Source organism: Psammomys obesus, unplaced genomic scaffold (assembly GCF_907164565.1).
Source record: "Psammomys obesus unplaced genomic scaffold, mPsaObe1.curated_primary_1811, whole genome shotgun sequence".
Classification (NCBI taxonomy): Eukaryota; Metazoa; Chordata; class Mammalia; order Rodentia; family Muridae; genus Psammomys; species Psammomys obesus.
In genome coordinates this window covers 20,835,558-20,855,358 of record NW_026591598.1, presented here as the reverse complement: position 1 = coordinate 20,855,358, position 19,801 = coordinate 20,835,558, and the positions used below count along the sequence as shown (strand labels likewise).

Genomic DNA, 19,801 nt, shown 5'->3' with positions numbered 1-19,801 from the left:
TTCTTCTTCTTCTTCTTCTTCTTCTTCTTCTTCTTCTTCTTCTTCTTCTTCTTCTTCTTCTTCTTCCTCTTCCTCTTCCTTTCTGTCTTTACACACAGGGATTACCAGCTGCAAGTACTGGATTTACGGTCTGTGGGTCAGACCTATATGGATGTGTGGTCTGGATCCATGGATGACTGGTTACCGAAGACCACGAGTGAGACTCAAGCAGTGCCGGGCCCCTCTACGACAGAAGCGACTCAGCCCTTGAAGGTGGCTGTGAACTTGTATCTCAGGGAAGCCTGCCCGGGCAGGATGTTCTCCTACCTCATTCAGTGGCATAATAGGAGGAGAGGGCTGTTACAGCTGTACTGTAATGAGCTTCAGATTTGGTCCCCGTGCCTTCAGAACTACAGGAAGCTCTCCCAGAAGGTGAACCTGGAGTATGTAGAAACCCTGGCCCTTCATGAGTCCTACAATCCAGCCTTCTTGTTTAACTTGGCTCCATATATGGGCCGCATGAAGAACCTGCGTAAACTCACTCTCTCCAACATCCTCGCAGATAGCTACATCTCCCCAGAGAAGAAGAGGAGCATCATCAGCAGGTTCACCTCACACCTCCTCAGGCTGGAACACCTCCAGAAGCTGCATCTGGATGCTGTCGGCTTTCTTGAGGGGCACCTGCTCTGGCTGCTTGGGTAAAGACATGCTCTGCAGAGCAAAGCACAGCTTGGGTCCTTTATATTAGTGGGCGCTTGCTACCTGTGGCCACTGGGAGATTGACATCAGGCAGGGCATTGCTTTAAGTGTGCTCTGGCCTGGGGAAAGGTCTCACATAACCAGGAATGGGAGGGAGCAGGTCTGATCTGGGGTTGGTGGTCTGGAAAGGGTTCTATCCTAAGAAGCCTGTTAGAAATCAGTGAGATCTGGTTTCTTCCTTAGCACAGCTGAACTAAGAGGGGAAGGGACAGCTGAAGAGGTCACTAGATAATTCAGTCAGAAGGTGTACACCTGAAGAGCTCAGGCGCTATTTACTTACTTACTTATCTATTTATTTATTTATTGTTTCTGGGGCAGGGTCTCTTTGTAGTCTTAGCTGTTCTAGACTCTAGTTATACCCTAGGACCTTTCTTATTTTTTTTCTTTTTGAAACTGGATTTCTCTGTGTAGTCTTGGCTGTTCTATAGACCAGGTTGGCCTCAAATTTACAGAGCTCTGCTTGCCTCTGCCCCCACCCCCCAATGCTGGGATTAAAGGCATGTGCCGTCTTCATTATGCATATATTTGTTTTTTTCAAGACAGGGTTTCTTTGTGATTGCTGTCCTGGAACTCCCTCTGTAGACCAGGCTGGCCTCCAGCTCACAGATCCCACTGCCTCTCAGGTGCTGGAGTTAAAGGTTTTTTTTCTCTATGCCCAGTTACCATACCGAGTTTTGATAGTTTGGAGCCTGGGTAGGGGGTAGGCAGTTGGGAACTGCATGGCAGTGAAGTTGAATAAGGGTGCGATTGTGTGAAGCACAGGGAGCCGGGACAAAGACAGGATGTGTCCAGGACGTGGTGCTCAGTGGGCCTTGCAAGGTTGTGGCCAGACCTTGCCTTGGTCAGTCCTCTCTGTGTGCCCTGCTAGGCTAGCCAGCACTCACTTGACAGTGAAGGAAGTATGCTGTTAAGGATGGTAGCAGGCCTCAGTGTAGATTTTAGTGTGTAGCCATCACTGGGTACTGATCTGCCACACAGTTATAAAGATTTTAGCCCACATGGTCCTCCTGTGTCATTCCTGGTCGGTCATTCTCCTATACCGGGCATCATTTCCGAAAACTGTCTGCTTGTTTTCCTCATTAGATCTGTGAAGACAACCTTGGATGACCTGGCAGTGACCCACTGTAAACTCTCCGTGTCCGAATGGAACCGTCTTTCTGAGTTCCCGTGTGTCAGTCGGTTGCAACACCTGAGTCTGGGAAAAGTCAGATTGACTAATTTAAGCCCTGAGCCCCTCCGAGTTCTGTTAGTAAATGCCGGACCCACCCTGGTGACCCTGGACTTGGAGGACTGTCACATTGGGGATGGCCATCTCTCTGCCATCCTACCTGCCCTGAGCAGCTGTTCCCAGCTCACTGACTTCAGCTTCTACGGGAACCAAATCTCCATGGTTTTCCTGAAGGACCTACTACAGCACACTGCCAGCTTGAGATGCCTAAAGCTGGAGCTGTACCCTGTCCCTCAGGAGAGCTATGACTCCAGGGGTATTCCTCGCATGAAGAGCATGCGCCAACAGTGTGATGAGCTTCTGGATATGCTGAAAGCCATTAGGGAGCCAGTGAGGGTCTTTTTTGGTACTGACCGCTGTAATCGATGTGGCAGTCGCTATATCTACAACAAAACCAAGATGTGTGACTGTCGTCGAAGATCTTACTAGTTGTGTGCAAATACCAAAAGTTCTGAGGTACGCACTGGGAGATGAATGGCAAGGCACAAGTGTCTGGTCAGAGGACTGCTGCCCCAGGTTGAATGGGAAATGTGTCTTTCCTATTTGGATGATTAAAATGGTTTACAGTTTTTAAAGCTAAGAAATTTCTGTAAACAGTCACATAAAGTAAAATAAACTGGAGTTGCTCTCACAATCTCCCATCTCAAGCTTGTGGCAGATGCGTGAACCCAACCGTGTCATCTAGAGAAGGTGGTGAATGATGGAGTGTATTGCAGATACAATCCAGGATACATGGGACATAAGGCACCATTGGCACAGTGAAAAGATTCACATAGGAGGAAATGGAAAAGGTGTTGGGGTAGGCAACACAGTTCTGAAGGGCTATATATTACACATACACACCCGCCCCAAACTTAAGATTTGTAAAGATTTGTTTTGGAGCATGAGTGTCTTGTGTGTGTGTGTGTGTGTGTGTGGTGCCATTCATGCTTGGTACCTGTGGAGGCTAAAAGAGGGGAACTGGAGTTACATGGAGTTGTGAGCTGGGTATGCTGGGAACCACAGTCAGATCCTCTGCCAAAGCAGCAAGTGCTCTCAACTGCTGAGTCATTTCTCTGGTCCGTCCGATGCGCTGGAACTGGGTTACGGACAGTTGTGAGCTGCCATGTGGGTGCTGGGAATTGAATGAAGGCCCCTGAAGAGCAGCCAGCACTCTTAACCACTGAGTCATCTCTCCAGCCCAAAACTTTTAAAGATTTTGTATGTGGGATGTAATACATGCCTGAGTTCTAGGCCAGCGAGTGCTACAAAATGAGACTATAAAATGTGACAGGAGTGCAGGTGCTAAAAGAGGTCAGAAAAAATGGGGGTGGAGGTGGGGGACATGTGTATGCCTTTAAAGCCAGAAAATTCTAGTCTCCCTTGAAACTAGAGCTGGCCTTACGGACAGTTGTAAGCCACCTGTGTGGCTGTTGGGAGCTAAATTCTGGTTCTCTGCAAGAACAAGTGCTTTAACTGCTGAGCCACCTCTCCACTCCCATCTCTTCCCCATTTAGTTTCTGAACTCCAGACAGAAGCCTTTGTCCGCTTGTTTTTCTATCTGGGTACTTGGTGCCATGGCATAAGTGTGGAGGTCAGGGAATGAAGTACAAGGGAAAGTTCTTTGTCAAAGGAACTTTCATCTGTTTTAATTGTCATCTCAGTGGCTTACTGCCTCTTTTTTTCTAACCTAGGCCTAGAACATTTGCAGCCTGTGAGACTTAACTGCTTAATAAGCTCAGCTGTTCTTCCTGAGCTCTTGACTGGCTGGTTCAACTCAGCTCTTCTGCCTCAAACTCCTCCCCCAGCTGACTCATTCAATCTGGCTTTTCTCTTAGCCTCTCTCTAAATTGCTCTGCTTGGCATCAAACTAACTCCAGCAATGTGTTCTAATCTTGTGGCTCCTCATTTTCTGGCTCATTCGGTCTTCACCTGAGTTCTCCCTCTCTGCAACTTGTCTATTACTGTCCCAGTAAAACTGCCTCCTCCCTCTCTGTTTGCTCCTTAAGTAGTTTCCCTTTCCTCTATTCATGAGAGTTGGGCATATCCTATTCCATCTCTGATGCATCACCTTTTCTGCCAGTTAGTTACGCATCAATTTCAGGGGCTTCCTTCTACAAACTATCTTTCCCTTCACTGTTTGGGTTTAAAGGTGTGTACCACCACACCTGGACCTAAGCTTTTCTTTACCTGAAACTTCCTCTATACCAGGCTGGCCTTGAGCTCACAGATCTGCTTGCCGTCGTCTCCTGGGTTAAAGGCGTGTCTCTATCCCAGCTGGCTCACACAGACCTAGAAGGTCTTTGGATGTGATCTCTTGCCAGAGCAGCCGTGTTCTGATTTAACTTTCTTCTGCAGTTCGTTTTTCACCATGTGTGTCATGGGTGTTGAAACAAGTCATTAGTCTAGGCAGCAAGTATGTTTTCCTACTATGCCATCTCCCTGGCCCACAGATCTAAAATAATGCTTGTATTTTCCAGTCTGTCCTTTGAGATTTCCATGCATGTAATGTTCTTTAAGCATCACTACCGATCTCCTGCCATCTTCCCTGGAGCCCTTCCCCAAAACATATCCCAGTCCCTTCTTAACTCCATGTCCTTTAAAAAAAAAAAAAAAAGCCCTGGGGTGGAGAGAGAGTTCAGAGGTTAAGAACACTCACAGCTCTTGCAAAGTACCCAGGTTCCCCACCCAATATCTACCTGGTGTGATTCCCAGTCTCTAGGTTCATGGGATCTGATGTCCTCTTCTGGATTCCCTGAGCTCTAGGCACACATGTGAAGCACATTCCATGCAGGTGTTGCTTGTAAGAACTGTGGGGTTGGGGGTTTAGCTCAATGGCAGAGGCCCTGGGTTCGGTCCTCAGCTCTGGAAAAAAAAAAAAAAAAAAAAAAACTTCTATATGGGTAACCAGATGTTCAAATAAAAGGGAGCCTCCTTGACCTTGTGACCATCATGCCAGTAAGTTCTTTCACTACGAATGGGACTTACAGGCTCCTCCCCCTGTCTATATGGCATTTTCAGTGGCATGTTGTTGTGCAACCCACTGCGGAGAGAAACTTCTGATCAAGGCTCAAAGCAGCACTAATGGATGGGTATAAGAATGTTTAGGATAGTGGTTCTCAACCTTCCTAATGCTGTGACCCCTCGTGTTGTGTTGACCCCAAACCATCATTTTTCTTTGTTGTTATATCACTGTAATTTGGTTACTGTAAAAAAAAAAAAAATTCTGTTTTCTGATGGTCTTGGGTGAACCCTGTGAAAGGACCTCCAGAGGTGGGGGGCTCACAGGTGAGAGCTGCTGGATTAGAAGCTGAGGACATTTCTCAGTGTTTAGAGTATAAATGGTTCACAGTAGACTGAAGTTTGATTGCTGGCACCCACATCTGGTGGCTCACAGCTGCCTGTGACTGCAGCTCCAGGAGATCTAATGTCAATTTCCGGCCACAGAAGGCACCCACAGACAAACACATAAATGAATACTGACAAATATGTGCAGTTTGATAAGGGGACCGTTTACTGAAAGAGCTGTAGCTCCCCCCAACCTCCGGCCTATGACCTACGTAGCTCTGAGCTTTTGACCAGCTGTACAGTATCCTGCATGCATTTCCTCTAGAACAGGCCTTAAATCCTGTCAGATAGGGGGTGATTTCCCCCGTAACGGCCATGCCACCAATGCACTGCTATGCACTTCTTGCCTGGCAGAATGGTAGCGTTCAGAATTTACAGCTGGGGAATGCTGTTTACGTCCCTTCTCAGGAGCCGGGTACTGTCTTCAAAGCTGTGAAAGCCAGCCAGCGGGATGTTCCCCAGACCCATACTGACTTCTGTCTGTCATGCAGTCAGGAAAGAGAGTCACCCCCTCCCCCACCCCATCAGCTCAGGAGCCTACCTTGCAGGTCTCCACCTGGGCCTGGGGATACTGAAGCACCAACCAAGGAGAGTGTATGGCCTGGGCCTAGGCCTCCTAACGTAAGTACCCAATGAGTATCCTGGTGTTCATGTGTGTTCCCTAGTTAGGGCTCTGATGCATGCTTTTCAACCATTTCCCCCTGGCAAGGGGGAAACTGCCACTGAGGAAGAGGATGTGCTCAGTCCTGATGCGACTTGATGTGCAGGAATATGTAAGTGAGGGGGGAGCGCTCCCCTTTTCTGTGCGATAGGGGAGGGGGGATGGCAGAAGAGGGAGGGAGGACAGTTCAGGGAGGAGAGGAGGGAGGGGGCTACAATTGAGATGTAGAGTGAATAAGTAAACTAATTTTTTTTAAACAAAGAAGTAAACTGTGGAGGCTGGAGAAATGGCTCAGTGATTAAGAGTACTGGCTGCTCTTCCAGAAGGCCTGGGTTTGATTCCGAGCACCCACAATGAGCTAAACCATCTGCAACCCCAGTTCCAGGGGATCCAACACCCTTTACTTACCTCTGTGGGAACAAAGCACCTTAGTGTTGCATGTCCTACATACAGAACAACACATATACATAAATAAACCTAAAATCTCGCTCGATCGTTCTCAGAGACAAAGAGAGCAGCACCTTTGGTAATTCTGAGAGAGGCTCCAGGAAGAAAAGTCAGAGGACCTTTTACCTCAAGTGTGTTTTGTTCCCTGGATTGTTCTTGGACAGCTAATCTAGCCAAAGAAGTGAGATCTGGGTTCAATGAAAGAGCCTGTCTCAAAAAAGCTTAGGTGAAGAAGTTACATGACCTCTGGACTCCACATAGGCATTCACAGGCATGCACACTGCACACACTCATACCGCTCCTCCAACACAGGATGCTTTATTAAACAATGCTAAGCATGGCAGTGCAGAGCTGTGATTCTAGAACTCCATGGGCTGAGGCAAAAGGATCTTGAGTTTGAGGCCAGCTGGCCTTCTCAATTCTCCGCTTAAAAAATATTTAGGATTTTTATGATAGATAGTTAACAAAGACATGCCAAAAGCAGTGTTGGCCTTCTGAGGAAAGAGTCTCCTACGGAGCACTCAGAGGCCATCTTTGAAGCAAGAACATCATGTGCTTCTTAACTGCTGAGCCATCAAACAGGCCCTCTTCAGTTCACGACTTCACTTTTGTTCAGATTATAAGTGCGGAGGAATCCTTCAGTTTGTCCTGTTTTGTGGAAATGAGTGTCCATCTACAACAATATAAGCATGAGGACCACTAGAATATATTTTTAGTTATTTAATGTTGTGTATGCCTACACTCTACATAGTGTACCTGCCACTGGAGACTCCTGGAGGTGAGAGGTAAACTGTGGGAGTCAGTGTTCACTTTCCATCATGGGTCTCATGGATTGTCAAGTTTGCCTGCAGGTATCTTTTGCACACTGAGCAATCTTGGCTAGCCATATTTTTAATAAACCATAACAATGAAGAAACAATACAGAAAAAGGGTTTATACATTTTTATTGCTACATAGTTATTCAGACATGTGGAAACACAATGACTAGGTTCAAGGACTCATTAACAAAATAAAGACTGAGTGTACCACTGGACATTTATAATGCAATCCTTCCTTCGGGACAGGACAGGGACTTTTATCCATCTCCAAGAGGCCTTTATGAGTATGTGGCTGGCAGAGCTTGGAAGCCTTGAAGAATAACCCCCACAGTCAGGTGACCTACAGCCGGTTAGTGGCTTTTGCCAGTGACGTCAGCAATCATGGAGTACAGAAAAGAGGATAGAGTTCAAGGCCAGCATAGGCTACATGAGAGAAAGGAAGAGTGGAAGAGAAAAATGTCCTTTAGAGGTTCCTATCCAGTCCTGCATGTACAGAGCTACATTTTGAAACTGTAAAACTGTATGTGACTCCACTAGACATTTCTCCACAGTCCTATTGTTCTCTGTGTCAAAATCAGCCCCTGTGGCCTGACCCCGCTGCACACCATTCTTTCCAACACACTGATCAGTGCCAGAAGACATGTGTCCAGCAGACCTTTGATAAGAGACCTGTCCTTAGATTTGCATTTCTCAGTATCTGAAAACAACCCTCTATTTACTGCCAACAAAGGCAAAGTGTCATCTCCGCATCATAGAAAGAGCGCTGACAACATTCAAGGCAGATGTAAGTAGCAAAGGAGAAGGACTGGGGCTGCCTTACAGCGCAGAGTGTGTTCCTGAGCTCAGAAGAAAGCTGGACAAATCTGTCTATTGAGATGACATATCCTATTTCATAGCATTCCAGAGGGGCAGGGTACAACTCCAGGATCAGCTGGCCCAGGTTGGCTGTGTGACACAGAAGGTCCTTTAGGACAGCCATGGAGATGTCATTGTCATAGAAGTTGACCTTAATGAGCTGTGAGCACCGGCTCAGGGCAGGGAAGAGTGCACTGAGCTGAGAGTCGTTCATCCTACAGTGTTCCAAATCCAGGGTCTGCAGAGTGTCTGCAACACTCTCTAGGAAAATTCTGAGAGGCACAAGACTCAGGTCAGATAAAGTGACGCCTCCCAATTCCAGATGTTTGAGATGACAGAGACTCTGACACTGGACAAAAGACTCCAAGTCTGACTGTGAGAATTTGCAGAGAGCAATGGACAGGAACTCCAAAGGGGTCTTCAGACACCTAAGGAAAAATCAAGGGGTGAGTATGGCATAAAATGACAGGGTTGACGTAGATCAGGGGAAAGCATATAGCCAGAGTCAGTGTGACCATGGGATGGCAGGGAGTACCCAGCGCAGCTATTGGAGTCTGCTCACCGGGGTCACGCCATTCTAGGTGTGGCCCGTCACCATCATGGTAAGACTCAATCATTATTGGGAAATCTACAATGGCTGCCAGACATGAAATGCCCGCTAGTCTATATGGGAAATAGGAAATGTTTTATGTGGTAGTAGATCGCACTCTCCTTCCTTACTCACCAGAGCAACTTCCTCATGTGGCCATTGAGAAAGTAGACACCAGTCATGTAGAGATACTGGAGACAGTTCAGTTTGGAGAACTGAGAAATGAACTCGGTGGCTCTCTTCCCTTCTAGGGCTGTTGGTGTAATCACAGGCCTGAAGAAGTTCTCATGCTTTAGCGTTAGACAGAGTTTGCGGAGATTTCTCATCTGACCAAGGCAAGGTGCAAAGTGTGCCATTGTGGATAGAGTCCATGCTATACTCAGTTCCAGCTCCTCAATGGAATCTGGTTGGAAAATACTCAAGACCTTCCTGACAGTGTCCATGCTCAATCCCCAAATCTGCATTTTCATACAGCATAGATGCAGTGAGCCTCTTCTCTTTTTTGCCCACTGCAACAAATATGCCTGGTGTTTATCCAGATGGAACCCAAGACAAAGGTCAGTGACCACCTTTAAATGTTGTCTCAAAGCATATCTATGAAGGCGCTTCCTTCTTTGCCTTTCACACGCAGTCTCTGCCGAGTGGCACGCAGTCTCTGCCGAGTGGTCTCCATCCTCTGGTCCAGCCCATACATCCCAGAAATCATGGTGCACATTCCTCAGGTCCAGCACTTGAAGCTTTCGCACCCTGTGAATAAAATGGGTAGAAATGTCAGAAGACACAAAAGACCAAACACAAAGCCAGCTTTTCCTAGGCATCTCTGATGTCATCTCTCCCCTGCTGTGTCTTCTATATATTTAAGTTTCCAGTGCTAGGTCTCCACACAGCAACTCAAGCCTGCCAGGCAAGAACTCTTTTCCTTAGCTGCATCTGGAAACCTGTCCAACAGAAGCCTCTGATCCACCTTTGACCCCACTCTCCATGAGTCCAGATACCCTTTCCCTACACTCAAATGTGATCCATTCAGCATTATGTGGTTATTACTTACCTTTGGCAAAAATTTCCTGTCAGCTGCATGTCTACACCATCCAGCACAGCTTTCAATGTTGTCACATCAGGGAATTTCATCAGTGCTCCCACAGGGAGGCAGGGAAAGGGCCAGGCTGCCACCATTGCCTTCAGTATCTTTAGTTGTCTGCCGTCGAAGGCTGCCTTGAACAGTGGTGGGAAGAGCTCCATGGGCAGGTCCTGCAGAGCAGAGATCGCCAAGGCTTCATCCTTCAGCAGGCTCTGCACTGCCAGAGTCAGGAGTGTGGGTGGGGCCTGGAAGCTCATCCTAATGGGATTTTCAGTCAGAACCGACCTGACCTGGTGAAAGGTCCAGAAATCCAATTTTCAAGGTTTGTCCTGGGAATCTGCAAGTTGCCCCGTCAGAGAACCACCAAAGCATCAGTGTCCCTGCCATGGCAAAAGTGCGGAACTCAGTGTGTCCTTTTGTACTATCTGCTGGTCTCAAAGCCAAACCCTTATCACTCTCAGCATATGGAGTCTCTCAGAAGAATTTGTGCATGGTGGCACAAATTAACTATCGACACATGAGGTAGCAACCACTGGTCCTCCTCACTCTTCTGAATCTCACTGCCCTTTGGAAAGGTTATTCAGGGGCAAACGATCTGACCAGCCTCTGGTGGTGGCAAAAATACACTGATACCTTTCAAGTCTTCCAAGGTGGTGGTGTCACACACCTTTAATCCCAGCACTCAGGAGGCAGAGGCAGAGGGGAATCTCTGTTAGTTCAAGGGCAGCCTAATCTACAGAGCTAGTTCTAGAACACACAAAAATACCCTTTATGGGAAAAAGAAAAAAAAGAGAACAGAAGGGCATTTCCATTTTCACATGCCCAAGGCTCTGCTTTACCTTCCAGGGAAGAACAGAGGAGACTCTGAAACCACTCTTCACTTTTGAAGGCCTTAGAGGGTGGAGTGGGGAAGCTGGGTTTTATTTTGGGGTTGAGGTAGAAGGTCTATAAACTTGTGGCCACGTGGCCGCACAACCAGACCCTGTCTGGTTTGTAAAAGCCAAACCAAGACAGATAACTTCCCTCTAAGCACCTCTAAAGCTATGACTAAATAAGAGAGCACCCAGAAAGACTGTGAGTCTGAGCCGGAGGTGTCAGTGCATGGAGGCTACAAGGAAGAGGACTGCCCATGTTGCATTGAGGACTAGAAAAAAAGAAAGACTTTAGCATTTAACATTGAGACTTATCTGTGTTTAAAAACATGGTGTTGGAGCTGGAGAGATGGCTCAGAGGTTAAGAGCACTGGCTGTTCTTCCTGAAGTCCTGAGTTCAATTCCCAGCAACCACATGGTGGCTCAAAACCATCTATAATGAGATCTGATGCCCGTTTCTGGGGTGCAGGCATTTATACATAATAAGTCTTTTAAAAAATATATGGTGTGGCCTACAGTGGAGGCTTGAGTGAAACTGGCACGCTTCCAAACCTGAGTGGAACTCATTATGCAGACCAGACTTGGCCCTCCTCATCATGCTCCTGCCTTTCATCTGGAGTGTTGGAATTCTGTTTTAGCTATGATGCCTGGCACTCTGCTGTTAAAAACGCAGCATAGATGCCAGGCATGGTGGCAGGTGCTTAGAGCGTGAGCACTTTATGGAAAGAGTCAAGAGGATTCCAGGGTAATCTAGTCTACATAGTAGACTTTCAGACGAGTTCTGGGTAGTGTATGTCAAGGAAAATATGATAGGAAGTGTCTTGACCGAGGTGGTTTAGTCGTGGGGTCTGATCCCATTGCACCGGTGCTCTAACACCAAGCCACATTTACAGGTTATCTCTGTGACTTTTTAGGTCTCTTCACGTAGCCATGCCCAGCCCAGATCTGGGGTCCTAGGACCACAATTCTGGTGATGCTGGATATCCACTGCCAACCCCACATCTTTTCGCTGTGGTTTGTGTTAATTTTAGCCTCAGACAAGGTCAAACAGTCAAGGCTGAAACAACCACATTGCTAATGCCTCAGTTCTCGGGGCAGCTGAGACTTGTGCTACAAAACTATTAGTCGTTACTACATCAATTTCTAAGCTACAGTTAAGAGGAAATGTCATTTTAAACAAATGCAGAACCTTGATCCATGTCATTGATTCCAAAGTGGTTAAACTACAAGCAGATCCTGCCTTGCAGTCACAGAGGCAGAAGAATCCAGAGTTCAAGGCTAGAATTGCTTATTGGAGACCCTGTCCCAAAAGTAATCAAACAAACCTATGAAAGTAACATGAAAATTCCAGTCCAACATACATTTCTCATTAAGAGCAAACCTAATGGAAGCAAATCACCATCATCATTAGAGAGAGGAGAGAGAGATCAGAAATTGCACAATTTTATTTTCAATTAAGCATCTGAAAAGTAGTTGAGTTGGTGATATGCCTGCCCAGCATGTAAGAGGCCTCCTGAGGGAGGTGAGTGACTTACCTGACCTGGAAGCTTGTGACAGGGCTCCTATTCCCACCAGGCCAGACAGCGACTGTGGACTCCAGGAGTGTGAACTTTTTCTCTGGCTCCTCTAAACTCCTTTATACCCACCCTATGCAGCCCCGCCTCTCAAGCACAAGCGTCCATCTGATTGGGAGATTGAGCCTCCATCCGCTGTATTCTCTTTATGATTGTTTTTTTCTTAGGGTAGATTGAGTCATTGTTATTTGTGTGAAATAAAGAAATAATATACCGGAGAGAAAGTTAATCAATATGGGACCATTCCACACTCATCTGCCTTCAGATCACCAACTCATTACTTCCTGGAGGCCCACCTGTACTCTGGCTTCATTCTGGAGATGGATTATATCAGAAGCAGAGTTTGTACAGTCAGAAAGAAAGAATGAGCGAAAGAAAGTAAGTTTGAAAGATAGACAGAGCTGGGCAGTGGTGGTAAATTCACTTAACTCAGCACTTGGGAGGCAGAGGCAGGTGGATCTCTTTGAATTCCAAGGCCAGACTCGTTTAGAGAGTGAGTTTCAGGACATCCAGGGCTACACAGAGAGACCCTGCCTCAAGAACAAAAGAAAATAAAAACCCAAGCAAAGGTAGACCAAGAAACAGAAAAAAAAAAAAAAAAAAAAAAGTTAAGAAGAAAAAAAGTTAGGGAAAAAAAAAACAGAAAGTTACAAAAATGAACAGAAAGAAAGACTGACAGAAAGACAGAAAGGAAGGAAGGGAGAAAAGGAAGGAAGTTAGAAAAGCAGAGCTTTAGTGTTTGTTCAGAGATTGTATTTGGGATGATGTTGGCTTCACAGTGGTCAATTCATTCTCATTCCTGAATGGAAATCTAATCCACCTGGACACACCTTGTTACATATCGTATTACTGAGACAGAGAGGTCAGCGCAGAGTACATTATAAATTCCAGATAGGCCTGAGTATAGTGTGAGACCTTAACTGGATTAAAAAAAAAAAAAAACCCTCCAAAAATAATGTAAATGAATCCTGGAGTTCAGAGTTTGAGGAGAAGTTCCATGGATGGGCCTAGGACCTTGACCATAAGCTCAGATTTCATAATTTCCATATGAAGATATGATTCATTTAAACTACAGATGCAAAATCCCAAATAGGATGAAATGGGTTGAATCTTCATCATCTAATCAGGTGGCAGCTTGCATCTGAGAGATGGGGCTACAAAGGGAAGGTGTAAAGGGAAAGTGGACATGAGGGTCAGAATGGCCAGACAAAACATTCTGAGCCTTGGAGCTTGGAGTGACTTCCTGGACATGTTGGGATTGGAGCACCTAACAGCAGGGTCCAGATCGGGTAATTCATTCACTCCCATCAGGACACCCCATCTGTTTGTGGTTTTGATGGTATGGTTACTGTGGCTACTGTGGCTCCTGTGGAGGAGCAAATCTGATTTAGCTTGGGCCTAGCTAACAGCTCTATCTGTAGCTAAGAGTCATGAAACACTGCTCATTCTGCCCCCACCGCCCGAGTCCTGAGGCCTGAAGTTGAGCTGTCTTGCTGAGGAGGCATCACTCAAGGATTGGCACATGTCCTATTTCTGACCAGCATCTCAGGATCTAACTTAAAAAAATTTTTAATACAAAGTGATTATAGATTTATTAAGTGAGGACACTTGACTGTGAATTCCAAGATAGAATCAAAATCAGTTCTCAGTCCTCAAAAATCTTAAATTAAAGAGCAGGCTAGATCTCGGCAATGCTCCATGATCTAAAGCTTTTGGAAGGGCCATGGGAGATATTTAGAGGTGATTTCCCACAAAAGATTGAGCCTCCCCTTGCCCACTTCCCAGTGGAATAGGATTTAAGGGAGCAGTAGTTTTGATTAGGCAGAATAACAAGGAAGATTAGTGCAAATGGGGGCTTATAAATCCTCCAGGAGGCTCATGAGGAAGCTGTAAAAAACTGAAATATATAGATATATGTTTATTTTTTATATTTATTTCTTGAACATTAAGATTGACTGAACCCTCAGCTAGTGCTGAGCATAGAGTGTTCTCACTGTGCAGCTGTGATTTGTCCTCTTCTTGCATGGGAGACCCTCAAGCTAGATATTACTTCACCCGCCATCCTTACCATTAGAATTGCTCATGGGTCCCAATAAAACACTTTTTGCATGAGACTGCCTTGCATTCTTTTAATTTACTGAGTGAGTTCATTGACAGTCTCATACTTGTGTATGGTTCAATCTGCTTACAGTGTTTCCATGGACCATATAGGACTCCATGTGGATGTACATGGTGGGGACTTGAAAGATCCCCGGAGGGTATCTTCCGTCAGAGAGACCCCCTCCCAAAGAACAACGAGGCCATTCGGATGCAAACAGCAAGAGGCTTTTATTTTGATACACGGGTACCCGGGGCGAAAGTCACTCGAAAGGACTTTGCGCGCCCCCTAGATGGGAAGCTGGGGTTTTTATAGGGTTTTAGAGCAGAAGCACTGGAAGCGAGAAGCATGGTTACAGGGGGCTGATTGGTACGTTTACATGAGACCACGGTTTGCGTCAAAGTTTGGCAGGGACACCAAGATTGACCACCCCTTAACGCGGCCACCTGTTATTTTGTTTTTCCCTATCTCAGCTGGAACAACCTCTGATAGATATCCCATGAGGGTAGTCACAACAAGTTGTTTTTAACTCAACAGGGGCAGCCTGACCACAGATATCCCAAGTGGGTGACACAGCTAGGTTTCTCAGTAATTTTCCAGTTTCTCATCTGGCCTTCAGAGTTTTACAAAACAGTGGTGTCTCACAAAATGGCGTTAGCTATGTTTAACTTAGGGTGAGGCAGGGGTCTTTCAGACTGAGGAATCTTATCCCTCACCCCTAGAACTGGAAGTCAGTGGTTGGTTAGGGCACTTGTCACTCAAATGGTCCTTAAGAGTCTTAGAATCCCAGGCATGGTGGCACATGCCTGTAATCCCTGCACTCAGCGGCAGGAGGATTTCTGTGAGTTTGATCTCAGCTGGTCCACAAAGGGAGTCGAGGACAGCCAAGGCTACACAAGGAAACCCTGTCTCCAAAAAACCAAGAAAGGGAAGAAAGAGAAAGAAAGAAAGAAAGAAAGAAAGAAAGAAAGAAAGAAAGAAAGAAAGAAAGGAAGAAAGAACCCTTACGTTTTGTGTAAACTGTTGCTGCTTTCATTAGGCAGGTGAGTAGAGAAAGTGAAAAATTCTTATTATTAAACTGCATTGATAGTTCTTTATACATTGATGTTATAAAGCATATGAGTCTGAGAACAACAAATTAAAATCTCCATCCTTAAAAACAAACAAAAATCTAAGTTGGGCAGATGCAGGTGGAACACTGTGTTCAAGACCAGCCTGGTCTACAAAGTGAGTCCAGGACAGCCAAGGCTGCACAGAGAAGCCCAGTCTCAAAAAACAAAACAAAACAAAACAAAAGTCCAAAATTATGTGAGATGAGTGAAAAATTGCATTTACAAGGCAGTGGTAGGTTGCACATGGCTTTAATTCTATCACCCAAGAGGAAGAAGCAGAGAGATCTTAATGAGTTTGAGGCAGCCTAGTCTACAAAGAGACTTTCAGGCAGCGAGGGGTATACACTGAGACCATGTCTCAACAAAACAGCTCGAAGAAACAACAACAACAACAAATCATTTAGAATCAAGACCAATGTCTTCAATTAGTTACCTACCCTGATGACACGCAAATCAAAATATCCTGTATCATCATTGGCCTTATGGCTCTGGACCTGATGGAGTAGCACAATGGAGGAAGTTACTTATTGGTTATGAGGGCTGATAATGAAAGGGTCCAGGTTAAGCTAAAGTCTCTTAGTACCTTTCCAGAAAATGGAGGAATGTGACCCTATCTGTGAGGACAGATATAAAAAAGGGAGCAAGCAATGACCTTCACTCAGCAAAAAGAATGACCAGACCCTTGTCTTTGAGATAATGTTTCTTAGCAACCAACCCAGACAGCCCCAATTCTTCTTTTGAGTAGCTCCTGACCTTCAGCTAAAAGCCTGCAGCCCTAATCTTCAAGGATGAGTTAACCGCCCCCACCTTCAATTGCAGCTGCCTCCACACTTGGCAGGACTGGCCAAGTTTGGCACCTAAGACTAACCAATTATCTTACTTTATAGCTTCCTCATCCAATCCTAAATTGCCAAAACTGCAACTTCAAATTTCCCGCAATTTTTCTTTTAAAAACCTAAAGGCCTTTGTCTCCTGGTGCCACTGTTTGCTGACTGGCAGGTGTGACCCCCATTGCGCAATGGTTAAATTAAACCTCTTGCTTTTGCATTGAGTCGTGGTCTGTGGGAGTTTCTGGGAAGGGCATGATCTTGAACTCCTGAGCTGTGAGACCCCAGGTCTTACAATAAAATGATGTGGAACCTGATGGGGCCAGAGAGTGGACTCTGGGCCTCAGGACTCCCAAAGTCTTCTCTCACTCTGAGGCAGTAACACTCATTTTCTCACAATTCTGCCTCTCAGCTCCACCTACCAACCTATAACTGTCATCTATTCTGTGCTTCAGTCCCACAAGATCATAGATAGGATATTTCAAGTGTCTAGATTAACAGAGGTCCTTTCCTGAAAACCAAAAAACTGAGATTAGCTTGAAAGTCTTGAGCCCATTTTACTCTATCACTACCCAAACACTGAGTTTTAGTTCATTTTATCTAGTTGCCATTTATGTACTTACACTTGGATTTATTTTCGAGACAGGGCCTTGCTCTAGACCTTTCACTGATTTGAAACTACAATTCCAGCAATCCTCCTGCCTCGGCTTTCTTCCTGGTAGGATGACTGTTGTGAGCCAACATACCTGGCTCAGTTTTATTCACCTATGACCCACATGGTTCTGAGTGGGAGTCAGGTTGGTGTTACCAACCATCTTGCCACAGCTGTGAAGTCTGTCCCAGAATAAAGAGCTGAGTTGGAGGCGCTATCAGTCATCTGCTGAGCTAGCTGCTTGGAGGCTGAGGTAGGCAGGGGTTGTTGTTAGGCAGGGGTTCTGGAGACGGAGCAGAACTGGAAGAATGTTTGCCTACAATCACAAACCCAGGGGCCTCTTTCTAGCACTGCATGTCTGGACATGCCTGTCGTCCCAGAACTCAAGAGTCTGGGGCATGAGGATCAGAAGTTCAAGGTTATTTTTGGCTATCACGGGAATTTGAAGCCAGTTTAGGTTGTGCAAAAAGCTGTGTCATAGAGCAAAGGAGGGCCCTGGGCTCTGGGTCAGAAGAAGGTGTTTTGGGAAAAACAAACTCAGCACACTGAGTAGAGAAAAGGAAATAAAGTATGGCAGCTAGCCGGGTGTGGGGGCACACGCCCTTAATCCCATTTGGGAGGTAGAGGCAGGCTGATCTCTGGGAGTTTGAGGCCATCCTGATCTACAAAGTATGTCCAAGGCAGTCAAGGCTACACAGAGAAACCCTGTCCCAAAAAACAAAAATAAATAAATAAAATAAAATAATCATTATTTGTGAAGTATGATCTCATAGAGCCCAGTCAGGTCCTTACCCTCCCAAATTCTCATACTATGACCAAACAAGTATCAGTGACTTCCTCCCAGTCAATGAGCATGGGGGGCGGCATGAGTGAGCTCCTGTTTTCACCCCTTCTCTAATTCCTGCCACCTCTGGATGACCCATCATGCAATCAGCTCCCAGACTGCCCAGGACCCCTAGAAGATGAGCTGCACAGGAATTCAGGAATCTGGTCAGCACTGGAAGCCACGTTGTAGAGTCCAGGTGGCACATACCTGGAATTCCTGTATTGGGGAGGGAAAGGCCGCAGGATCCTGAAGCTCAAGGTCACCTTCAGTCACATGATAGCCTAGGAGACTTGGTGGCCTGTCTTAAATCAGAACTGTAAACACAAATACAGAGCCCTGGCTGTCCTGGAACTCTAGACCAGGCTGGCCTTGAACTCATAGAGAGATGTGCCTGCCTCTGCCTACCAAGTGCTGGGAATAAAGGTGTGTGCCACCATACCTGCCTGTTGTTTTTTGTTGTGTTGTTTTTTGTTTTCCAGACAGGGTTTCTCTGTGCAGCCTTGGCTGTCCAGGGCTCACTTTGTAATCCAAGGCTGGCCTTGAACTCACAGAGATCTGCCTTCCTCTGCTAGGATTACAGGTGTGAGCCTTTAGGCCCAGCTCTAATTATTTTATTGAGCAACAATTAGCTGAGGGAGATGCTCAGTGTTTCAGATCCAGGACCGTCAGCCCAAGCTGGACCCGGAAGAGATGAAACAGACGTGGAGGACAAGATCCCCTCTGATGGGAATGGCCTCAGAGCCGGGTTCCTACTTGAGTCACATGAAGGTATGGCACCTAGTGAGAGCCTGGTGTGAAGACCTGGTTAGTGTTCTTGTCTCTCTACAGGTGAGTTAGGCCAGAAAGGCCTAAGAGCATACCTGACTGCCTGTGAGATCCACCGGCCTTCCTGAGAACACGCTGGGCTGTAGAAATTGGCTTTCATATGCAGTATAAAACTACTTGGGCAGTGTTACATGTCCCTCTGTGGTATTTGGGCTCTGAGGGCTTTTGTGCTGTCAATGTGTAACACTTCCTAGCAATAATTCTTGGCAAGGGGATTGTCTGAGGCTCTGCTATGCTAGTAATGTCTTATGCTCAGACATAAATTTTTAATTAAAAATGTAACGGAGTTATGTGTCTTAATACAGGGACGGGTGGGTGTGGCAAGCTACAAGTGCCCAAGGAGGCTAGAAGCTTCAGACACCCTGAAGCTAGAGACACAGGCATTTGTGGAACACCTGACCTGGCTTCTGGAAACTAAACCCAGGTCCCTGCTCTATAGGCCTCTCTCGTATTTGTTTGCGCATGTGTGCATCTAGTCCAGTACCTGTGGGGGTCCTAAGTGTCCATTCCCCTGGAACTGGAGTCACAGAGGGTTGTGAGGCACACATGGTTACCAGTTCCCCAAAAAGAACAAGTGATTATGCAGATATATGCATGAAATACCAATTAATGAAAATTCCATTATCTGCTTGTGGAGGTCAGAGGTCTACACTGGGAACCAGCCTTCCCCCATCTATTATTCCAGTATTGTCAAGCTTGGCCTCAAGTACCCTTTGCTCATTGAACAATCTTGGCTACACACATTTTTAAATTAATTTATTACAATTTATTCACTACATACCCCAGCTACAGTCTCCTTCCAGTCCTACTCTCCCTCCCTCTTCTCCCTAGGTCCTTTCCCTAGTCCCCTTACAGGGAAGACCTCCTCCCCTTCAGACCCTAGCCTATATTTTCTTTAAGCTTTGCAATAAAGAAAAAAGCAAAAGGTTTGACACAACAGTTTTTATCACTACCTGATTTTACAGATACAAGAGAACACAACTGGACATCTACCATGCAGATGCTAATGACTTGTAGACTATGTGCAGGCTGCCAATGGAGGTTAGGAGGCAATAATAGGGACTCACAGATAGGTGGTCACAAGCTGGGCTTGGAAGTATCTGTCAGTGACCTCATAAATCTGGAAGTGAGGGGAAGAGGATGAAAACATCGAGGCCAGCCTGGGTACATACCACTGTTAAACAATGTTGCCTAACTCCCATTCCTTTGCTCTTTATCATCTTTTCTTTTGCTTCAGCCATCTTTGATGTCCCTACAACTCCTCCTAACCAGAG

At 46.0% G+C, this 19,801-nt stretch overlaps 2 protein-coding genes across 2 annotated transcripts in view; one reads left to right on the top strand and one right to left on the bottom strand.

Annotated features, from left to right (window-relative positions):
* LOC129679545 (PRAME family member 20-like) overlaps positions 1-2,395 on the top strand; it is a 3,148-nt gene extending 753 nt beyond the window's left edge. Inside the window, exons 2-3 of the mRNA XM_055610752.1 lie at positions 99-677; positions 1,822-2,395. Coding sequence (XP_055466727.1) covers positions 99-677; positions 1,822-2,395 — 1,153 coding nt within the window. The remainder of the gene's footprint in view (positions 1-98; positions 678-1,821) is intronic.
* Positions 2,396-7,934: 5,539 nt separating this feature from the next.
* Positions 7,935-9,998, bottom strand: LOC129679942 (PRAME family member 8-like). The gene is made up of 3 exons (XM_055611451.1): positions 9,712-9,998; positions 8,799-9,410; positions 7,935-8,502 (listed from the first exon to the last, which is right to left on the bottom strand). The coding sequence occupies exons 1-3, from the start codon at positions 9,996-9,998 to the stop codon at positions 7,935-7,937; spliced, it is 1,467 nt and encodes a 488-aa protein (XP_055467426.1).
* Positions 9,999-19,801: the final 9,803 nt, after the last annotated feature.

Bases quoted from the DNA above. Each gene is read 5' to 3' on its own strand.
- LOC129679942 (XM_055611451.1), bottom strand. From the start codon at position 9,998: ATGAGCTTCCAGGCCCCACCCACACTCCTGACTCTGGCAGTGCAGAGC. The intron at 9,411-9,711 runs GTAAGTAATAAC...TTTTATTCACAG, and splicing joins ACAGGAAATTTTTGCCAAAG to GGTGCGAAAGCTTCAAGTGC. The intron at 8,503-8,798 runs GTGAGTAAGGAA...ATTTTTCCTTAG, and splicing joins CACATGAGGAAGTTGCTCTG to GTGTCTGAAGACCCCTTTGG.